The sequence below is a fragment of the Oncorhynchus gorbuscha genome, linkage group LG07, assembly GCF_021184085.1.
Source record: "Oncorhynchus gorbuscha isolate QuinsamMale2020 ecotype Even-year linkage group LG07, OgorEven_v1.0, whole genome shotgun sequence".
Taxonomy (NCBI): domain Eukaryota; kingdom Metazoa; phylum Chordata; class Actinopteri; order Salmoniformes; family Salmonidae; genus Oncorhynchus; species Oncorhynchus gorbuscha.
This window is the reverse complement of record NC_060179.1, coordinates 62,722,218-62,741,007: the sequence shown is the minus strand read 5'-3', so window position 1 is coordinate 62,741,007 and position 18,790 is coordinate 62,722,218. Positions and strand designations below refer to the sequence as shown.

Genomic DNA, 18,790 nt, shown 5'->3' with positions numbered 1-18,790 from the left:
GATGTGTCACAAGATAGGTGGGAGAGTAATTTCCCAGGAGGATGTATCACATCATAATATCTCCTACATCAGATTTATGTGTGTTGTACACACAATGGCACCAAGCAATTCAACAACAGTAGTAAACTCACTTCAAATAGAAAGCCCGCAAATACACCATCAGGAAAATGTGCTAAAATCAACATTTGGCTTCACTTTGCCCATGCATCAAATGTACAAATAAAAAACAGATTGTTCTTTGAAGATTAGGGTAATGGAGGGGGAAAAACACCCATATTATGAAAACGTTGTGTTTAACAGATGCTGGATAGAGCAAGGGTGTGTGGGGCAAGGGAGTATGTGTGGGGTCAGGGTGGCCATGGGATTGTTTGGTGAGCGAAAGGAGCGTGACAGAGTGGAGAGCCTAAGGCATCATGGGTGAATGAGCAGCCAGCCAATGGCTGGCCCTGGCTGCCTACCGTTCTCCCTATGAAGTGTTCACTTGCTCACTTGTCTTCATGAAGTGTGCAGTCCCTCTCATAGATTTAAATGCTTTGGATAGATTGGTGAAAGCATGGATTCCAAGGACGGTGGAAGTTGTTTGCGCACCTTTAAAGTTCAGATGGGCTACATAGAATAGTAACTGTAATCTGGACATGGACTGTAAGCCTATAACCTCTAACATGTGGATAAATACAATATTAACTCCTGCACAATTAAGTATTTCATGCAGTAAAGTTTTGTCTCAGGAACAGTATGATTTATTTATTTCAGCATCGCTTGAGAGAATGCGAATGCACAGTAAGAGAACCCAAACTTTTTCAGCGATTGACAGTTATATAAAAGCTGACAGTATTTCAACAACATAAATGAATCCTAGACTAACTGAAATCTTATCAGAAACATGTTTGATCATTTTCACAGCTTTTAGTTTCCTTAAAACCAGTCAAACTGATGTCATTTGGACATTTTGCACAGGAGGAATCTTGCGTTTTTTCCAGGCCCCTAAACGTCCTCGCTCCGAAGGAGAAGCAGAATGAAAGAACATTTGACTGATGTCAGATTATTGATGCATTCATTCCATCGATTTATGACATTATTCTGGTAAGCACCACTGGAGGACCTGAGCCCGAGGACCATACCTCAGGACTACCTGGCATGATGACTCCTTGCTGTCCCCAGTCCACCTGGCCGTGCTGCTGCTCCAGTTTCAACTGTTCTGCCTGCGGCTATGGAACCCTGACCTGTTCACCGGACGTGCTACCTGTCCCAGACCTGCTGTTTTCAACTCTCTAGAGACAGCAGGAGCGGTAGAGATACTCTTAATGATCGGCTATGAAAAGCCAACTGACATTTACTCCTGAGGTGCTGACTTGCTGCACCCTCAACAACTACTGTGATTATTATTATTTGACCATGTTGGTCATTTATGAACATTTGAACATCTTGGCCATGTTCTGTTATAATCTCCACCCGGCACAGCCAGAAGAGGACTGGCCACCTCTCATAGCCTGGTTCTTCTCTAGGTTTCTTCCTAGGTTTTGGCCTTTCTAGGGAGTTTTTCCTAGCCACCATGCTTCCACACCTGCATTGCTTGCTGTCTGGGGTTTTAGGCTGGGTTTCTGTACAGCACTTTGAGATATCAGCTGATGTAAGAAGGGCTATATAAATAAATTTGATTTGATTTAGGTAGTGGGCGTGGCCAATGGCTCTCCTCTTGGCCGCAGAGACTAAATCTAGCTGTTTTAAAGCTAGTTTCCTAAAATTCTACATATTTTGTCATGGGGCTAAGTGAAACATTTTAGTTTGATTGCAAATGCCATCAATTTTGTCATGAGACTGAGAGGAAAATTGCAGTTACAAAGCTAATTTCCTGCAATTCTACATATTTTGCCATGGGGCACAGAGAATCTTATGCTATTTGAGAGATGGATGCCAAATGCCATGACATTTAAAAAAAAAAAGATTTTCCCTGACCGTCTAGCTTTTTATTTGATATATTATAGTAGTATACAGTGACCTTATTTTGGTTATTTTTATATTGCTCCAATATATATTTTTTACATAATTCTTTGTATATACCTGTACTACATGACCATAAGTATGTGGACACCTGCTCGTAGAACATCTAATTCCAAAACCAGTTTATATATATAGAGGAATTTTCTTTATTTAGACTATTTTCATTTTCTTTTATTAATAGTGAAGACATCAAAACTATGAAATAACCAATCGAGTGTTAAACAAATCAAAATACATTTTAGATTTTAGATTCTTGAGAAAAAAAAAAGTTTTCTCATTTTATTCAACTGTTACAGTGCCATGCACCTGCAAAAAAGATAGCTCAGATGTGCGAGTGAATTTTGAATGCTATATTTTAGATTCACTTGTTGGCTGCTTTTACTTCACTCTGTGGTCCAACTCATCACAAATAATCTCAATTGGGTTGAGGCTGGGTGATTGTGGAGGCCAGATCATCTGATGCAGCACTCCATCACTCTCCTTCTTGGTCAAATAGCCATTTCACAGCCTGGAGGTGTGTTGGGTCATTGTCCTGTTGAACAACAACTGATAGTCCCACTCAGAGCAAACCAGATGGGATGGCGTATTGTTGCAGAATGCTGTGGTAGCCATGCTGGTAAAGTCTGCCTTGAATTCTACATAAATCACTGACAGTGTCACCAGCAAAGCAACATCACACCTCCTCCTCCTCCATGCTTCATGTTGAGAACGACACATGCAGAGATCATCTGTTCACCTACTCCGTGTCTCACAAAAATACGGCAGTTGGAACCAAAAATCTCAAATGTGGACTCATCAGACCAAAAAATGTATTTCCACCGGTCGAATGTCCATTGCTCGTGTTTCTTGGCCCAAGCCTTCTTATTGGTGTCCTTTAGTAGTGGTTTCTTTGCAGCAATTAGAACATGAAGGTCTGATTCATGGAGTCTCCTCAGAACAGTTGATGTTGAGGTGTGTCTGTTACTCTGTGTTTCATCATAGCGCTTGTTGGTTTTTGCAACTGCACTTAAAGAAACTTTCTCAGTTCTTGACATTTTCCGTATTGACTGACCTTCATGTCTTAAAGTGGTGATGGACTGTCATTTCTCTTTGCTTATTTGAGCTGTTCTTGACATAACATGGACTTGGTCTTTTACCAAATAGGGCTGTCTTCTGTATACCACCCCTACCATGTCAGAACTGATAGGCTCAAACTCATTAAGAAGGAAAGAAATTCCACAAATGAACTTTTAACAAGGTACACCTGTTAATTTAAATGTATTGCAAGTGAGTACCTGAAGCTGGTTGAGAGAATGCCAAGCATGTGCAAAGCTGTCATCAATTTGTTTAACACTTTTTTTTGTTATACATGATTCCCTTAGTGTTATTTGATCATTTTGATTTCATTGATATTACTCTACAATGTAGAAAATAGTAAAAATAAAGAAAAACCCTGGAATGTGTAGCTGTGTCTAGACTTTTGACTGGTACTGTATATATACAGTGCATTTGGAAAGTATTCAGACCCCTTGACCTTTTCCACATTTTGTTACGTTACAGCCTTATTCTAAAATGTATTAAAAAACTAAAAATCTCAAGAATCTACACAAAATACCCCCTTATGACAGACCTAAAACAGGGTTTTAGAAGTGTTTGTAAATATAAATAAATATATACATTTATTTAAAAAATATGAAATACCTTATTTATATAAGTATTCAGACCCTTTGCTATAAGACTCGAAATTGAGCTCAGGTGCATCCTGTTTCCATTGACCTGTCATGTTTGTCATTTATTGTCATGTCTTGTCCCTGTGCTCCCCATGCTATTCGTTTCCCTCTGCTGGTCTTGTTTGGTTCTATCCCTCTCTCTCCCCCTCCCTCTCTCACTCTCTCGCTCTCTCTTCCCTCTGTCGTTCCGTTCCTGCTCCCAGCTGTTCCTATTCCCCTAATCATCATTTAGTCTTCCCACACCTGTTCCCGATCCTTTCCCCTGATTAGACTCCCTATTTATTCCTTTGTGATCCGTTCCTGTTCCGTCGGTTCCTTGTTTTGTATTCACCATGCTGTGATTGTTTCGCCCTGTCCTGTCGTGTTTTTTTGCCGTGATTGTGTATCACCCTGTCCTGTCGTGTTTTGTGCCTTCATCAGACGCTGCGTGTGAGCAGGTGTCTCAGTCGACTACGGCCTGCGCCTACCTGAAGCGACCTGCAGTCTGTGGCCGCTTCTCCAGTTGTTTTCCCCTCTACAAATCTAGAGGATTTCAGTTGTTCCGTTTTGAACATTAATAAACTCTGTTTCTGTTAAGTCGCGTTTGGGTCCTCTTTCACCTGCATGACAGAAGGAACCGACCAAGGAATGGACCCAGCGACTTCAGACGCTCGTTACACTGCCGTCGAGATCCAAGGAGCCATGCTCGGCAGACACGAGCAGGAATTGTCTGCTGCTCGCCATGCCGTGGAGAACCTGGCCGCTCAGGTTTCCGACCTCTCTGGACAGTTCCAGAGTCTACGTCTCGTGCCACCTGTTACTCCCTGGCCTGCCGAGCCTCCAGAACCCAGGGTTAATAACCCACCTTGCTACTCCGGGCAGCCCACTGAGTGCCGCTCCTTTCTCACGCAGTGTGAGATTGTGTTCTCTCTCCAACCCCACACATACTCTAGAGAGAGAGCTCGGGTTGCTTACGTCATTTCACTCCTTACTGGCCGGGCTCGAGAATGGGGCACAGCTATCTGGGAGGCAAGGGCTGATTGCTCTAACAGATTCCAGAACTTTAAAGAGGATGATGATTCGGGTTTTTGACCGTTCAGTTTTTGGTGGGGAGGCTTCTAGGGCCCTGGCTTCCTTATGCCAAGGTGAACGGTCCATAACGGATTATTCCATTGAGTTTCGCACTCTTGCTGCCTCTAGTGAGTGGAACGAGCCGGCGCTGCTCGCTCGTTTTCTGGAGGGACTCACGCAGTGGTTAAGGATGAGATTCTCTCCCGGGAGGTTCCATCAGATGTGGATTCTTTGATTGCTCTCGCCATCCGCATAGAACGACGGGTAGATCTTCGTCACCGGGCTCGTGGAAGAGAGCTCGCATCAACGGTGTTTCCTGCTCCGCATCGCAACCATCTCCCTCCTCTGGCTTTGAGACTGAGCCCATGCAGCTGGGAGGGATTCGCATCTCGAATAAGGAGAGGGAACGGAGGATCACCAACCGCCTGTGCCTCTATTGCGGAGTTGCTGGACATTTTGTTTATTCATGTCCAGTAAGAGGCCAGAGTCCATCAGTAAGCGGAGGGCTACTGGTGAGCGCTACTACTCAGGTCCCTTCATCTAGATCTTGTACTACTATGACGGTCCATCTACGCTGGACCGGTTCGGGTGCTACATGCAGTGCTTTGATTGACTCTGGGGCTGAGGGTTGTTTCATGGACGAAGCATGGGTTCGGAAACATAACATTCCTTTCAGACCGTTAGACAGGCCTACGCCCATGTTTGCCTTAGATGGTAGTCATCTTCCCAGTATCAAATTTGAGACACTACCTTTAACTCTCACAGTATCTGGTAACCACAGTGAGACTATTTCTTTTTGATTTTCCATTCACCGTTTACACCTGTTGTTTTGGGTCATCCCTGGCTAGTATGTCATAATCCTTCTATTAATTGGTCTAGTAATTCTATCCTATCCTGGAACGTTTCTTGTCATGTGAAGTGTTTAATGTCTGCCATCCCTCCCGTTTCTTCTCTCCCTACTTCTCAGGAGGAACCTGGCGATTTGACAGGAGTGCCGGAGGAATATCATGATCTGCGCACGGTCTTCAGTCGGTCCTGAGGAGCCAACTCCCTTCCTCCTCACCGGTCGTATGATTGTAGTATTGATCTCCTTCCAGGGACCACGCCTCCTCGAGGTAGACTATACTCTCTGTCGGCTCCCGAACGTAAGGCTCTCGAGGATTATTTGTCTGTGTCTCTTGACGCCGGTACCATAGTGCCTTCTTCTTCTCCGGCCGGGGCGGGGTTCTTTTTGTTAAGAAGAAGGACGGTACTCTGCGCCCTGCGTGGATTATCGAGGGCTGAATGACATAACGGTTAAGAATCGTTATCCGCTTCCCCTTATGTCATCAGCCTTCGAGATTCTGCAGGGAGCCAGGTGCTTTACTAAGTTGGACCTTTAACGCTTACCATCTCGTGCGCATCAGAGAGGGGGTAGTGGAAAACGGCGTTTAACACTCCGTTAGGGCATTTTGAGTACCGGGTTCTGCCGTTCGGTCTCGACAATGCGCCAGCTGTTTTTCAGGCATTAGTTAATGATGTTCTGAGAGACATGCTGAACATTTTTGTTTTTGTCTATCTTGACGATATCCTGATTTTTTCTCCGTCACTCGAGATTCATGTTCAGCACGTTCATGACGTGTTCTACAGCGCCTTTTAGAGAATTGTCTCTACGTAAAGGCTGAGAAGTGCTCTTTTCATGTCTCCTCCGTTACTTTTCTCGGTTCCGTTATTTCCGCTGAAGGCATTCAGATGGATTCCGCTAAGGTCCAAGCTGTCAGTGATTGGCCCGTTCCAAGGTCACGTGTCGAGTTGCAGCGCTTTTTAGGTTTCGCTAATTTTATCATTTTCATTCGTAATTTCGGTCAAGTTGCTGCCCCTCTCAAGCTCTTACTTCTGTCAAGACGTGTTTTAAGTGGTCCGGTTCCGCCCAGGGAGCTTTTGATCTTCTAAAAGAACGTTTTACGTCCGCTCCTATCCTCGTTACTCCTGACGTCACTAGACAATTCATTGTCGAGGTTGACGCTTCAGAGGTAGGCGTGGGAGCCATTCTATCCCAGCGCTTCCAGTCTGACGATAAGGTTCATCCGTGCGCTTATTTTTCTCATCGCCTGTCGCCATCTGAGCGCAACTATGATGTGGGTAACCGTGAACTGCTCGCCATCCGCTTAGCCCTAGGCGAATGGCGACAGTGGTTGGAGGGGCGACCGTTCCTTTTGTCGTTTGGACAGACCATAAGAACCTTGAGTACATCCGTTCTGCCAAACGACTTAATGCCCAGAGCAAAGCTCGTTGGGCGTTGTTTTTCGCTCGTTTCAGAAGTTTGTGATTTCTTACCGTCCGGGTAGCAAGAACACCAAGCCTGATGCCTTATCCCGTCTGTTTAGTTCTTCTGTGGCTTCTACTGATCCCGAGGGGATTCTTCCTTATGGGCGTGTTGTCGGGTTGACAGTCTGGGGAATTGAAAGACAGGTTAAGCAAGCACTCACGCACACTGCGTCTCCGCGCGCTTGTCCTATCAGACCAAAAAATTTATTTCCAACCTCCTTTTCGTTCCTGTTTCCACTCGTCTGGCTGTTCTTCAGTGGGCTCACTCTGCCAAGTTAGCTGGTCATCCCGGTGTTCGAGGCACTCTTGCGTCTATTCGCCAGCGCTTTTGGTGGCCGACTCAGGAGCGTGACACGCGCCGTTTCGTGGCTGCGTGTTCAGACTGCGCGCAGAAGAAGTCTGGTAATTTTTTTCTGCTTCTGCTCCTGGTCTTGCTGGGTCTCAGTCTGTTCCCTGCCATCGCATCTCTCCTGTTCTTGTCCCTGCCCTTGCTGTGTCTCAGTCTGTCCCTAGTTCTCATTTTTTTTTTTTTAGAGTAGTACCCTAGTTTCCCTTTTTATCGTTTTTGTTACGGTCCTGAGGAGAGGAGTTGGGTTCTTTCTCAACGTGCTGGACCGTTTGATCTATGATTTCCTCCGTTGCCGCCAGTGTTCCTCCTCGAGAGCGCCAGGAACTCGGTGAGTGGGGGGGTACTGTCATGTTTGTCATTTATTGTCATGTCTTGTCCCTGTGCTCCCCATGCTATTCGTTTCCCTCTGCTGGTCTTGTTTGGTTCTATCCCTCTCTCTCCCCCTCCCTCTCTCACTCTCTCGCTCTCTCTTCCCTCTGTTATACCGTTCCTGCTCCCAGCTGTTCCTATTCCCCTAATCATCATTTAGTCTTCCCACACCTGTTCCCGATCCTTTCCCTGATTAGACTCCCTATTTATTCCTTTGTGATCCGTTCCTGTTCCGTCGGTTCCTTGTTTTGTATTCACCATGCTGTGATTGCGTTTCGCCCTGTCCTGTCGTGTTTTTGCCGTGATTGTGTATCACCCTGTCCTGTCGTGTTTTGTGCCTTCATCAGACGCTGCGTGTGAGCAGGTGTCTCAGTCGACACGGCCTGCGCCTACCTGACAGCGACCTGCAGTCTGTGGCCGTTTCTCCAGTTGTTTTCCCCTCTACAAATCTAGAGGATTTCAGTTGTTCCGTTTTGAACATTAATAAACTCTGTTTCTGTTAAGTCGCGTTTGGGTCCTCTTTCACCTGCATGACATGACCACCTTGAGATGTTTCTACAACTTGATTGGAGTCCACCTGTGGTAAATTCAATTGATTGGACATGATTTGGAAAGGCATACACCTGTCTATATAAGCTCCCACAGTTGACAGTGCATGTCAGAGCAAAAACCAAGCCATGAAGTCAAAAGAATTGTCTGTAGAACTCCAAGACAGGATTGTGTTGAGGCACAGATCTGGGGAAGGGTACCAAAACATTTATGTAGCATTGAAGGTCCCCAAGAACACAGTGGGCTCCATGATTCTTAAATGGAAGAAGTTTGGAACCACCAAACTCCCATCCATCTGTGGAGATGGGAGAACCTTCCAGAAGGACAACCATCTCTACAGCACTCCACCAATTAGGCCTTTGTGGTAGAGTGGCCGGATGAAAGCCACTCCTTAGTAAAAGGCACATCACAGCTAGCTTGGAGTTTGCCCAAAAGCACCTAACGGACTCTCAGACCATGAGAGACAAGATTATCTGGTCTGATGAAACCAAGATTGAACACTTTGGCCAGAATGCCAAGTGTCACGTCTGGAGGAAACTTGGCACCATCCCTACAGTGAAGCACGGTGGTGGCAGCATCATGCTGTGGGGATGTTTTTCAGCGGCAGGGACTGGCAGACTAGTCAGGATCGATGGAAAAATGAACAGAGCAAAGTACAGAGAGATCGTAGATGAAAACCTGCTCCAGAGCGCTCAGGACCTCATACTGGGGCGAAGGTTCACATTCCAACAGGACAACAACCCTAAGCTCACAGCCAAGACATTGCAGGAGTGGCTTCGGGACAAGTCTCTGAATGTCCTTGAGTGGCCCAGCCAGAACCGGGACTTGAACCTGATTGAACATCTCTGGAGAGACCTGAAAATAGCTTTGCAGTGACGCTCCCCATCCAACCTGACAGAGCTTGAGAGGATGTACAGTACAGAGAAGAATGGGAGAAACTCCCCAAATGCAGCTTGATGAGGAAAAATAACTATTTATTCAATTTTAGAATAAGGCTGTAATGTAACAAAATGTGGAAAAAGTCTAGGGGTCTGAGTACTTTCTGAATGCACTGTACATGTGTGTGTGTGAGACGCAGCTAAACGCATATACGGGAAACACTGCACTTTGAAAAGTAAACACATTATTTGACATTCTACAAGCACATGACTGATGGAGGACTGATATGAGATTGTTGTGATCATGCCAGTTCATTATTTCCCTCACCCCCAAAAAATGAATGTCCCTACACATACTATAAACCAGTTGGAGATATTTTATGATAGCAGCGATGTTAAAAACCTAGCCATAAAGTAGTATTACGATATATGTAAAGTATGTAACTTGTGATGAGAGATATGTTTCTCACCACAATCAGGTCTTTCCATGACACTGAATGCCAGGAAGGAGTCTAGCAGTCTGGGCTCCCTCACGGATTCTTTCTGCCCCTGTTGTTTGCAGAGCCAGGTCATTTTACTGCTCTTTTCCCTTGAGCCACAATGGAGTAAATAGAACCACTCCATTAACTTGAGTTGGAATGGAGTCATGGACTGTACTTAGAATTCTATGAATACCTCCCATTGAGTTGAGGAAAGTTGGTGATAGACTACATAAAAATATGTCAGATAGTCTGTTTAAAGTTATTTCATTTAGATTTCACACATCTAAAACATCTGAAAGCCCAGCAGTTTTATTTGAAGTGAAAGCACTCGGGAATGTCTCTCAGAGGTTAACAGTCGATGCTGTCATTTTCAAACAATGGCAAGTCATTAAGAGAGTAACTGATTGTTCTCTCGGTTAACAACACCACTTACCTTTCACAATGTCACAGCACCAACCAGGAGGTCACACAGGCCTGTCATAAAGCAGAACGGAGCTTACATATTGTGTAGATATTGTCCCTTATTGGTTATCTATCGTTATTAGGGCCTGAAGTATTTATTGACTACAAGGCCAAACAAGGGACAACTCTAGTTGCAGCCTATAAGTAGGGCCAGAGTGCATCCTGGTCAGGTCATGTGGTCGGAAAAAAACACAGGATCTTACACCTATCATTGTAAAAAGGCTATGGATCCAAAGATTGCTTTTCTTTTCATCCAAAAAGGATGTACAAACTAATCTGTGTGACAAAATATAGACTCAGGGATTTGTTTTGAAACCTGAGAGGGTGAGAATATGTTTGAAACCTGAGATGAAAGCTGAGACAACATGAGATTACATGGGCTTCTGTGGGTAGTTAGTTAGAAGTGATGTGGATCATCTACTACTGTACTATTACTACAGGGTATTTAAAGCTGCAATATGTCACTTTTTGGACGACCAGACCAAATTCACATAGAAATGGGTTTATACTAGATCTGTCATTCTCATTGAAAGCAAGTGTAAGAAGTGGTAGATCTGTTTTATGTGTGCTACTTATGCTTCCTGTTCTTAAGTTTTGTTTTTGCATCTTTTACTTTTGATTTCGTACAGCAGCTTCAAACCAAAGACAGTACAGTATGAAGATTCTCCAATAGAAATCTCTGATCACACTTGTAGGCGATGTCATTTTGTCTCTCACGAGGTTGGAGTAATAACATGTTCAACTAACTATGTAAGACATTGGCTCAGATCTAGGTTGTGCCTTTAGATTTCTTTCACTGACTTCTCGAACCCCAAACCCGGCCTGGTCTGTTTGGTCTGTTTCGCAAGCATTTCCGGAAATCTTGCAATGTTGCTTCTCTGGGTTTAGAAACTGTGTCCAAACAGCTGAATATACAATATATTTGGTTATGGAAAATATATTTCACAGCGGTTTTGATTGTACAATGATTCGCAACACCATATTTGCTTGTTTTCCCACAAACTGCAATTAAGCATTATGTATTAGAATTTTTGAATAGCCATTCTACGTACAGTACCAGTCAACAGTTTGGACACACCTACTCATTCAAGGGATTTTGGTGTGTCCAAACTCTTGACTGGTACTGGGTATACGAAGTGCCAAACTCACTGACTGATGCAGATGCTGCTCTATTACACTACTCTATTTACCTAGTGAGTGAAATTAAATGTCATCCCCTAAAACCCTTACAAAGCATTTATAAGAGGGAAGGCTACTCATAGCAATATGTTAGTGGATTTGATCAATATGAGAGTCATTGTGAAGTCAATTCAGAGCCAGAGGTAACTTTTGCAGTCACACTGTGACATCTGCGCTTGGTCTACTAGTATAACTTGAAGCATGAAAATGTTCCCAAATATATATATATATATATATATATATATATATATATATATATATATATATATATATATATATATATATATATATATATCTAACAAGGGGTCACACTCAAAATGTTAGAAAAATCCATCAACATCCTCATCTCTAGCTCTGGCCCCTCAACCTCTATCTTGACAACAATTACAAGCTTCCCACTGGGCACAGACGTCAGTTCAACGTTTCCTTTTGATTTACATTTGGTTAAGTTGGATTTAGGTTCAAAGTTGAGTGCCATTTTTTCCCCAAACCATTACATTACATTTTTTAGGTTGAAATGACATGAAACCAAGTTGATTCAACCAGTTTTTGCTCAGTGTGTTTACTCTGAACCCCTGAGAGGAGACGAGGAGAGAAGGGCAGCAGATGGAGGGATAGATAGATAGAAAAAGGGATATGATGGTGGGAATACAATCCTCCTCTGTCAGTCTGTTTGTTCTGTGTGTTTGCTGCCCTACTCTGTGTAACACGTGAGATAATTCACACCGTCTCGCTGACTGTGGCCAGTCTCGCTGTGGCCAGTCTGAGCAGAAGAGGAGGAACCATACAAATAGAGTAGGAACAGCTCCAGACATCGAATTCAAAACGTTTCGGATGCTGGTGTTCCATTTTGGAATGTTAGATTAAGTTGGCCAGAAGCACAAACTGATCTGCTACCAGGCTAAGAATGTTAAATATGAATATAGAATGTGCCTAGAATGTGCCTTCAGAAAGTATTCACACGAGAGGTCTTCTTGGGTCCAAAAAGTTAGACGGGTTCTGAAATGGACCCAGGGCTTTCCTCCCCCAGACCCTACCGAATAAATATATGTTTTAACATGGAGACACGGTCCGAATGGACCCAAGGCTAATCAGATCAGGCCCCATATAGACAGTGTCGGGTCTCCATATAGACACGAGTGGCTCGAGGAGGAGGAAGAGCGAGACAGCAGCAACCAAGCCAACTCGTACTAGTTAGTATAACCTCTAGCTGCCAAAGCTGGGTCATTTATCATCCAATCTGGGTCGTTGAAACATATCCTTTCACTTTCAATTCCATCATTTTAATACCATCTTCCATTGATCTTTTCGCTTGCTTGCAATGACACACACAGAGCCAGAGGCTAGTGCAGTTTTGATGACTTGTGATTAGCCGACAAAAGCAACAAGCTACACGCGCCTATCTCATGAAAAGCCGCAGCAGTATAAATTAGACAATTTTCTCTCTCTTTCTACTGCAGGAGTCACATTCGGGTCCTTACTGGCAAATCAGTTCTAATTACACATACCCAAGACCTGTGACAATCAAATCAGATCCGACCCGGATCCACGGGTCAACTACAGAATTTCTGTCAGAGGTGTAATTCTGTTTTTAGACATTTTTTTAAATAAAAAAAAACAACGAATTCATTAAAAATGAAAAGCTAGTATTCAACCCCTTTGTTATGGGAAGCCTAGTTCCCAGAAGTTCAGGAGTAAGAATTTGCTTAACAAGTCACATAATAAGTTGCATGGACTCTGTGTGCAATAATAGTGTTTAACATTATTTTTGAATGACTACCTCATCTCTGTACCCCACACATACAATTATCTGTACAGTCCCTCAGAATTTCAAACACAGATTAAACCCCAAAGACCACGTAGGTTTTCCAAGGCTTCACAAAGAAGGGCACCTATTGGTAGATGAGTTTTTTAAAAAGCAGACGTTGAATATCCCTTTGAAGTTATTGTTGTTAATTAAGTTATTATTTACACTTTGGATGGTGTATCAAAACACCCAGTCACTACAAAGATACAGGCGTCGTTCCTAGCTCAGTTACAGGAGAGGAAGAAACTACTCAGCTATTCCTTATATTAAGCAAACCAGACTGGACGATTTTCTTATTTTTTTATTTACAGATTGCCAGGGGCACACTCCGACATAATTTACAAACAAAGCATGTGTTTTTATTTTATTTATTTTTAAAATTTGACCCATTTTTCGTGGTGTCCAATTGTTAGTAGCTACTATCTTGTCTCATCGCTACAATTCCCGTACGGACTCGGGAGAGACGAAGGTTGAAAGTCATACATCCTCCGATACACAACGGAAGAAGCACTGCTTCTTAACACAGCGCGCATCCAACCAATGTGCCACACCAATGTGTCAGAGGAAACACAGTGCACCTGACAACGTTGGTTAGCGCACACTGCGCCCAGCCCGACACGGGAGTCGCCGGTGCGTGATGAGACAAGTATATCCCTACCAGCCAAACCCTCCCTAACCTGGAGAACGCTAGGCCAATTGTGCATCGCCCCACAGACCTCCCGGTCGTGGCCAGTTACAACAGAGCCTGGGGGCGAACCCAGAGTCTCTGGTGGCACAGCTGGCGCTGCAGTACAGCGCCCTTAACCACTGCGCCACCCAGGAGGCCACAAAGCATGTGTTTTTAGTTGTCACGCCTTGGTCATTGTATTTTGTGTTTTTGTTATATGTTTGGGTAGGCCATGGGTTTATATGTTGTTTTCGTATTGGGGTTTGTAGTATTTGGGATCGCGGCTAATTAGGGGTGATGTATAGGCTTGGCTGCCTGAGGCGATTCTCAATCAGAGTCAGGTGATCCTCGTTGTCTCTGATTGGGAACCGTATTTAGGGAGCCATAGTTTCGCTTTGTATTTCGTGTGTGTTTGTTCCTGTCTTTGTGTAGTATTCACCAGATAGGCTGTAATAAGTTTCACGTTCCGTTCTGTTGTTTTTGTATTTAGTATTCAGTTATTTCATGTACCGTGATTCATTTCATTAAAGTCATGAGTAACCAACACGCTGCATTTCGGTCCGACTCTCTTTTTTCAACAGACGAACGCCGTTACTGTCAGGATTTGGCCAGGGTTGTTCCAGTTTTTGGTCACTAGATGCCCCCATTGTGCCTTTTGACCTTTTGTTTTCCCTTGATCCCCATTATTATTTGCACCTGTGCCTCGTTTCCCCTGATTGTATTTAAACCCTTTGTTTTCCTCAGTTCTTTGCTCTGTGTTTGTATGTTAGCACCCAGCCCTAGTACTCTGTGAACTCTTGTTGATCCCGGTGGACTCTCTTGTGGAATTCTGTTTTTTGTTCTTGTTTGTTTATTTTTGAGTATCTTTTGAGGCTTTTTGTGCTTTACCTTCCACCTTGTGGATTTACCTTTTTTTTGTCTTGGAGGATTACCTTTGTTCTTGTGGAATTCCTTTTGAGGTTGTGGAGTTACATGTTTTCCTGAAGAACTTCACTTTTTACTTCATTACATACACCGTCTCAAGTACTGCTGTGTCTGCCTCATCTTCTGGGTTCTGCCAACTATTCATGGCTCAGTTGGTTAAGTGACTGTTTCTCACTCCGGAGACCCGGGTTCGTAACCGGGTCCTGACAGTTACATTAGTGAGTCCGACAGATTAGATGAAGTAGGGATGTTCTCTTGATAAGTGTGTGAATTGGACCATTTTCCTGTCTTGCTAAGTATTCGAAATGTAACAAGTTATGTTGGATGTCCGGGAAAATGTATAGAGTAAAAGGTATATTATTTTCTTTAGGAATGTAGTGGAGTAAAAGTAAAAGTTGTCAAACATATCAATTGTAAAGTAAAGTACAGATACCCAAAAAAAACAAATGAAGATGTACTTAAAGCTATTTTTGCTTAATTACTTTACACCACTGATAAGAAGCTACTTAATGGATCATAAAAACATAGACCTGGGAGAATAGGTCACCTCAATAATGGGTGGTGAGTCACCACAGAGAGAAGGAATAACAACCTGTATATAGTACTAATGATAGTTTCATTACAGTGTGTGTGTGTGTGTGTGTGTGTGTGTGTGTGTGTGTGTGTGTGTGTGTGTGTGTGTGTGTGTGTGTGTGTGTGTGTGTGTGTGTGTGTGTGTGTGTGTGTGTGTGTGTGTGTGTGTGTGTGTGTGTGTGTGTGTGTGTGTGTGTGTGTGTGTGAACTTACCTAATTCTCTGGAGACAGGGGACACGGAAGCAGTCTCTCCTATCTTTGACACAGCGTCAAAGTACGCCTTCCCAGCAAGAGTCATCGCTGTGAGGAGACAAACAATATAATCATATGAATGGATCTCACCAACACCTACATGATACCCTATTCAGACCCTTGTGCTAGCCATGCCTGTGTCTGAAACCACAGTGTAAAAGTTAACTTGTTGTGTATCATGTGAGACATCTAATTCACTTATGTCAAAATATTGGGATGATAAATCACATTTTATTCATGCTGTATAACCCTTGTTTATAACAACATTTGTCATAAGATGCTTGACAGTAATCCGGCCTAGATCCCCAAAGAAGGAAAAACTCCCTAGAAGGAAGAAACCTTGAGAGGAACCAGACTCAGACCCATCCTCCTCTGGCTGTACTGGGTAGAAAACATTAACATGTTCTTACCGGCTACAGATTTCTCATAGTTCTTCCCCAGATTAACCAGGTTCCTCAGACCTGGGTTGAACTGCTCCATCACATTCTGTAAGCGAGAGAGGGGGGACGGGGGGGGGACGGTCAAAGAGAGAGAGAGGAGAGAGAATGAACTACAGCTGGGAGAACACAGACGAGAAAAACAAACTACAGAACAATCAAAGACCTGTTTATTCTTGGCCAGGGACTGAGTGTGACTATTCTTGAAATTGCTTGTTTAAACAACACTATTTTTATACCAATGTCAAGTGGGAAAACGTACTTTGTATTAACAATGGCCAATTCTCTTGTGGATTATATACACAGAAACCAATAATAAGCCAATACATAAACCACATACATGATTGTCTTAATGTCATCATAAATAAAGCTTGCAATGTTTGTGTTAATTCTATAAATAACACCAAGCTGAAATAAAACGTTTTAATCATTAACATGATCCTTCACACTTTACAGCTATGTGCGACACAAAGTCCGACACAAAGTATTTGCAGCAGCAGGCTAGGGTGAACCAAACCCAATCCCCGTCCTATTCAAATGGCCCACAATAAAATGCTGTTCAGGACTGGAGTCCCTGTTTAAATTCCCCAGGCACACCCTCAACAGAACAATGAACTGCCAGGTATGTGTTAGGCCTGCTTGCACCCAGCCAGAGAGAGAGAGAGAAAGGGGGGGGGGAAACAGAGAGAAACAGGTTTATCGTCACTCTTCTCTTCAGCTGAAACTGTGGCAGGTCCTAAACTGTATGTATAATTTAATAAAATGACACTTTCGACTTCACCTGGAGGAGTATTGGATAGGTGGGGTTGTTGGGGCATGAGATGTTGCCTTATGTGCACCGTATTGCCTTATAATTGATGAACTAACAAGATGATTGGTCAAATTTGAACTTGACAAATTACAAATCTATTGTTTTTTTTTTTTTCAGTTGAGAGGCAAAGTTACTTTGTAGGCTACTTCACTGCGTTTTGCGTTCAACAAATCACGGGCACAGTTTACACGTGCGCTAATGGTAAACACTGTGCAAATGTATGGCCATATTATGGAATGGGTATATGTATCTCCTATAATAACTGTGGGCCCTAATCTGAAGCTAATTGGAGCCTACTGCTATTGCCAAAGGCGACGATGGACAATGGCCAAATGAAAACCCTGTTATTATGTAGCCAAGGTCATGGTGGAGAAATGGGGAGCTATGATGACGAGGGGAAAAAAGCCGGCTTACCTTGTATGTACTTTCGGTCAGTTTATTCACATCGTCATGATCCAGAGACATGTTGGCAGTCATTTCTCAGTCTCTGCAAGATGGAACAAAAAAATAAATAAACCAAAGCCAATCACTCGAAGTCTATATAATTCCTTTCAAATCCAAGGGTGGGCTGTTTAGTTGTTCCAGGAGTAGTTTACAATTGAGAGCAGAAGCGCAACTGTGCACCAGTGGCCAAACAAACCGGCATCAACCGCTGCGCTGCCTGAACGGAGACTGTCAAACTTCACCGTGTGTGTGTCGGAGGGGCGGGAGTCAGAAAAGGTAGGATCCGTGACGTCACGGCTATAGTCAAGCACTTTCGGTGCTGTGCTTTCCGGTGGATCAACTCGGTATTGGCAACAGGGGTTGGGTGCTCAGTCACTCCCTATGGCTCACTCTCCCGGGGCGGTTCTGTTATCGCATTCGGAAGCATTTAAATGACAATAGGCTTACTTTAAAATCAGGGTGAACCACCCCGGGTTTAGCTGCTTCTGCAAAAGCAAATGGGGATCCAAATAAATAAACAAACAATATTTTAAAATCAATTAACTCCCCCATTAGTCTCATGTAAACATCCCTACAGAAAAAAACACGATTTCACATCTGGAAAATCACATGATTTCAAGTCAAATTTCACATGTGAAAACTTGTTTTTGGAACACTTGACATATGGTCACGTGAAATTCATGTGGTTCTTCCATAAGGGATCTTCTAAGCTCAATTATGCTGTGGTTCATTGCTGTTGTTATCAAATCAAAATCAAATCAAAGTTTATTGGTTGCATAGACAGATTTGCAGATGCAGTGAAATATTATTACAGCGCAGTAATAATACCTCGAAAACAATAAAAAAGTAAAAAGAAAGAAATGACAAAATATCAGAACAAGCCATGTCAGAGTCCGGACGGAAGTTTACATACACCTTAGCCAAATACATTTAACTCGGTTTTTCACAATTCCTGACATGTAATCCAGGTACAAATTCCCTGTCTTAGGTCAGTTAGGATCACCACTTTATTTTAGGAATGTGAAATGTTAGAATAATAGTAGAGAGAATGATTTATTTCAGCTTTTATTTCTTTCATCACATTCCCAGTGAGCCAGAAGTTTACATACACCCAATTAGTATTCGGTAGCATTACCTTTCAATTGTTTAACTTGGGTCAAATGTTTCGGGTAGCCTTCCACAAGCTTCCCACAATAAGTTGGGTGAATTTTGGCCCATTCCTCCTGACAGAGCTGGTGTGACTGAGTCAGGTTTGTAGGTCTTGCTTTTAAAATTCTGCCCACAAATTTTCTATAGGATTGAGGTCAGGGCTTTGATGGCCCATTTTTTTTTTCTTGCCCATTCACCCTCTAAATGGCAGACACACAATCCATGTCTCAATTGTCTCAACGTTTAAGACAATTCTTTAACCTGTTTCCTCCCCTTCATATACACTGATTGAAGTCGATTTAGAGAGCAGATGTTCCTAATGTTTTGTACACTCAGTGAATAATGGTGTGTATAGACACTATGGACAATATATGAATTGAAGGTGTGTTCA

At 43.2% G+C, this 18,790-nt stretch overlaps 1 protein-coding gene across 3 annotated transcripts in view; it reads right to left on the bottom strand.

Annotated features, from left to right (window-relative positions):
- Positions 1 to 17,499, bottom strand: part of LOC124040186 (brain-specific angiogenesis inhibitor 1-associated protein 2-like protein 1) — a 48,321-nt gene extending 30,822 nt beyond the window's left edge. For all 3 annotated transcript variants that reach the window (XM_046357117.1, XM_046357119.1, XM_046357118.1), the window contains exons 1-3: positions 17,221 to 17,499; positions 15,969 to 16,044; positions 15,520 to 15,606 (exon numbers count right to left, since the gene is read on the bottom strand). In XM_046357117.1, the coding sequence (XP_046213073.1) occupies positions 15,520 to 15,606; positions 15,969 to 16,044; positions 17,221 to 17,283 (226 nt within the window). In that variant the 5' untranslated portion in view covers positions 17,284 to 17,499. The remainder of the gene's footprint in view (positions 1 to 15,519; positions 15,607 to 15,968; positions 16,045 to 17,220) is intronic.
- Positions 17,500 to 18,790: the final 1,291 nt, after the last annotated feature.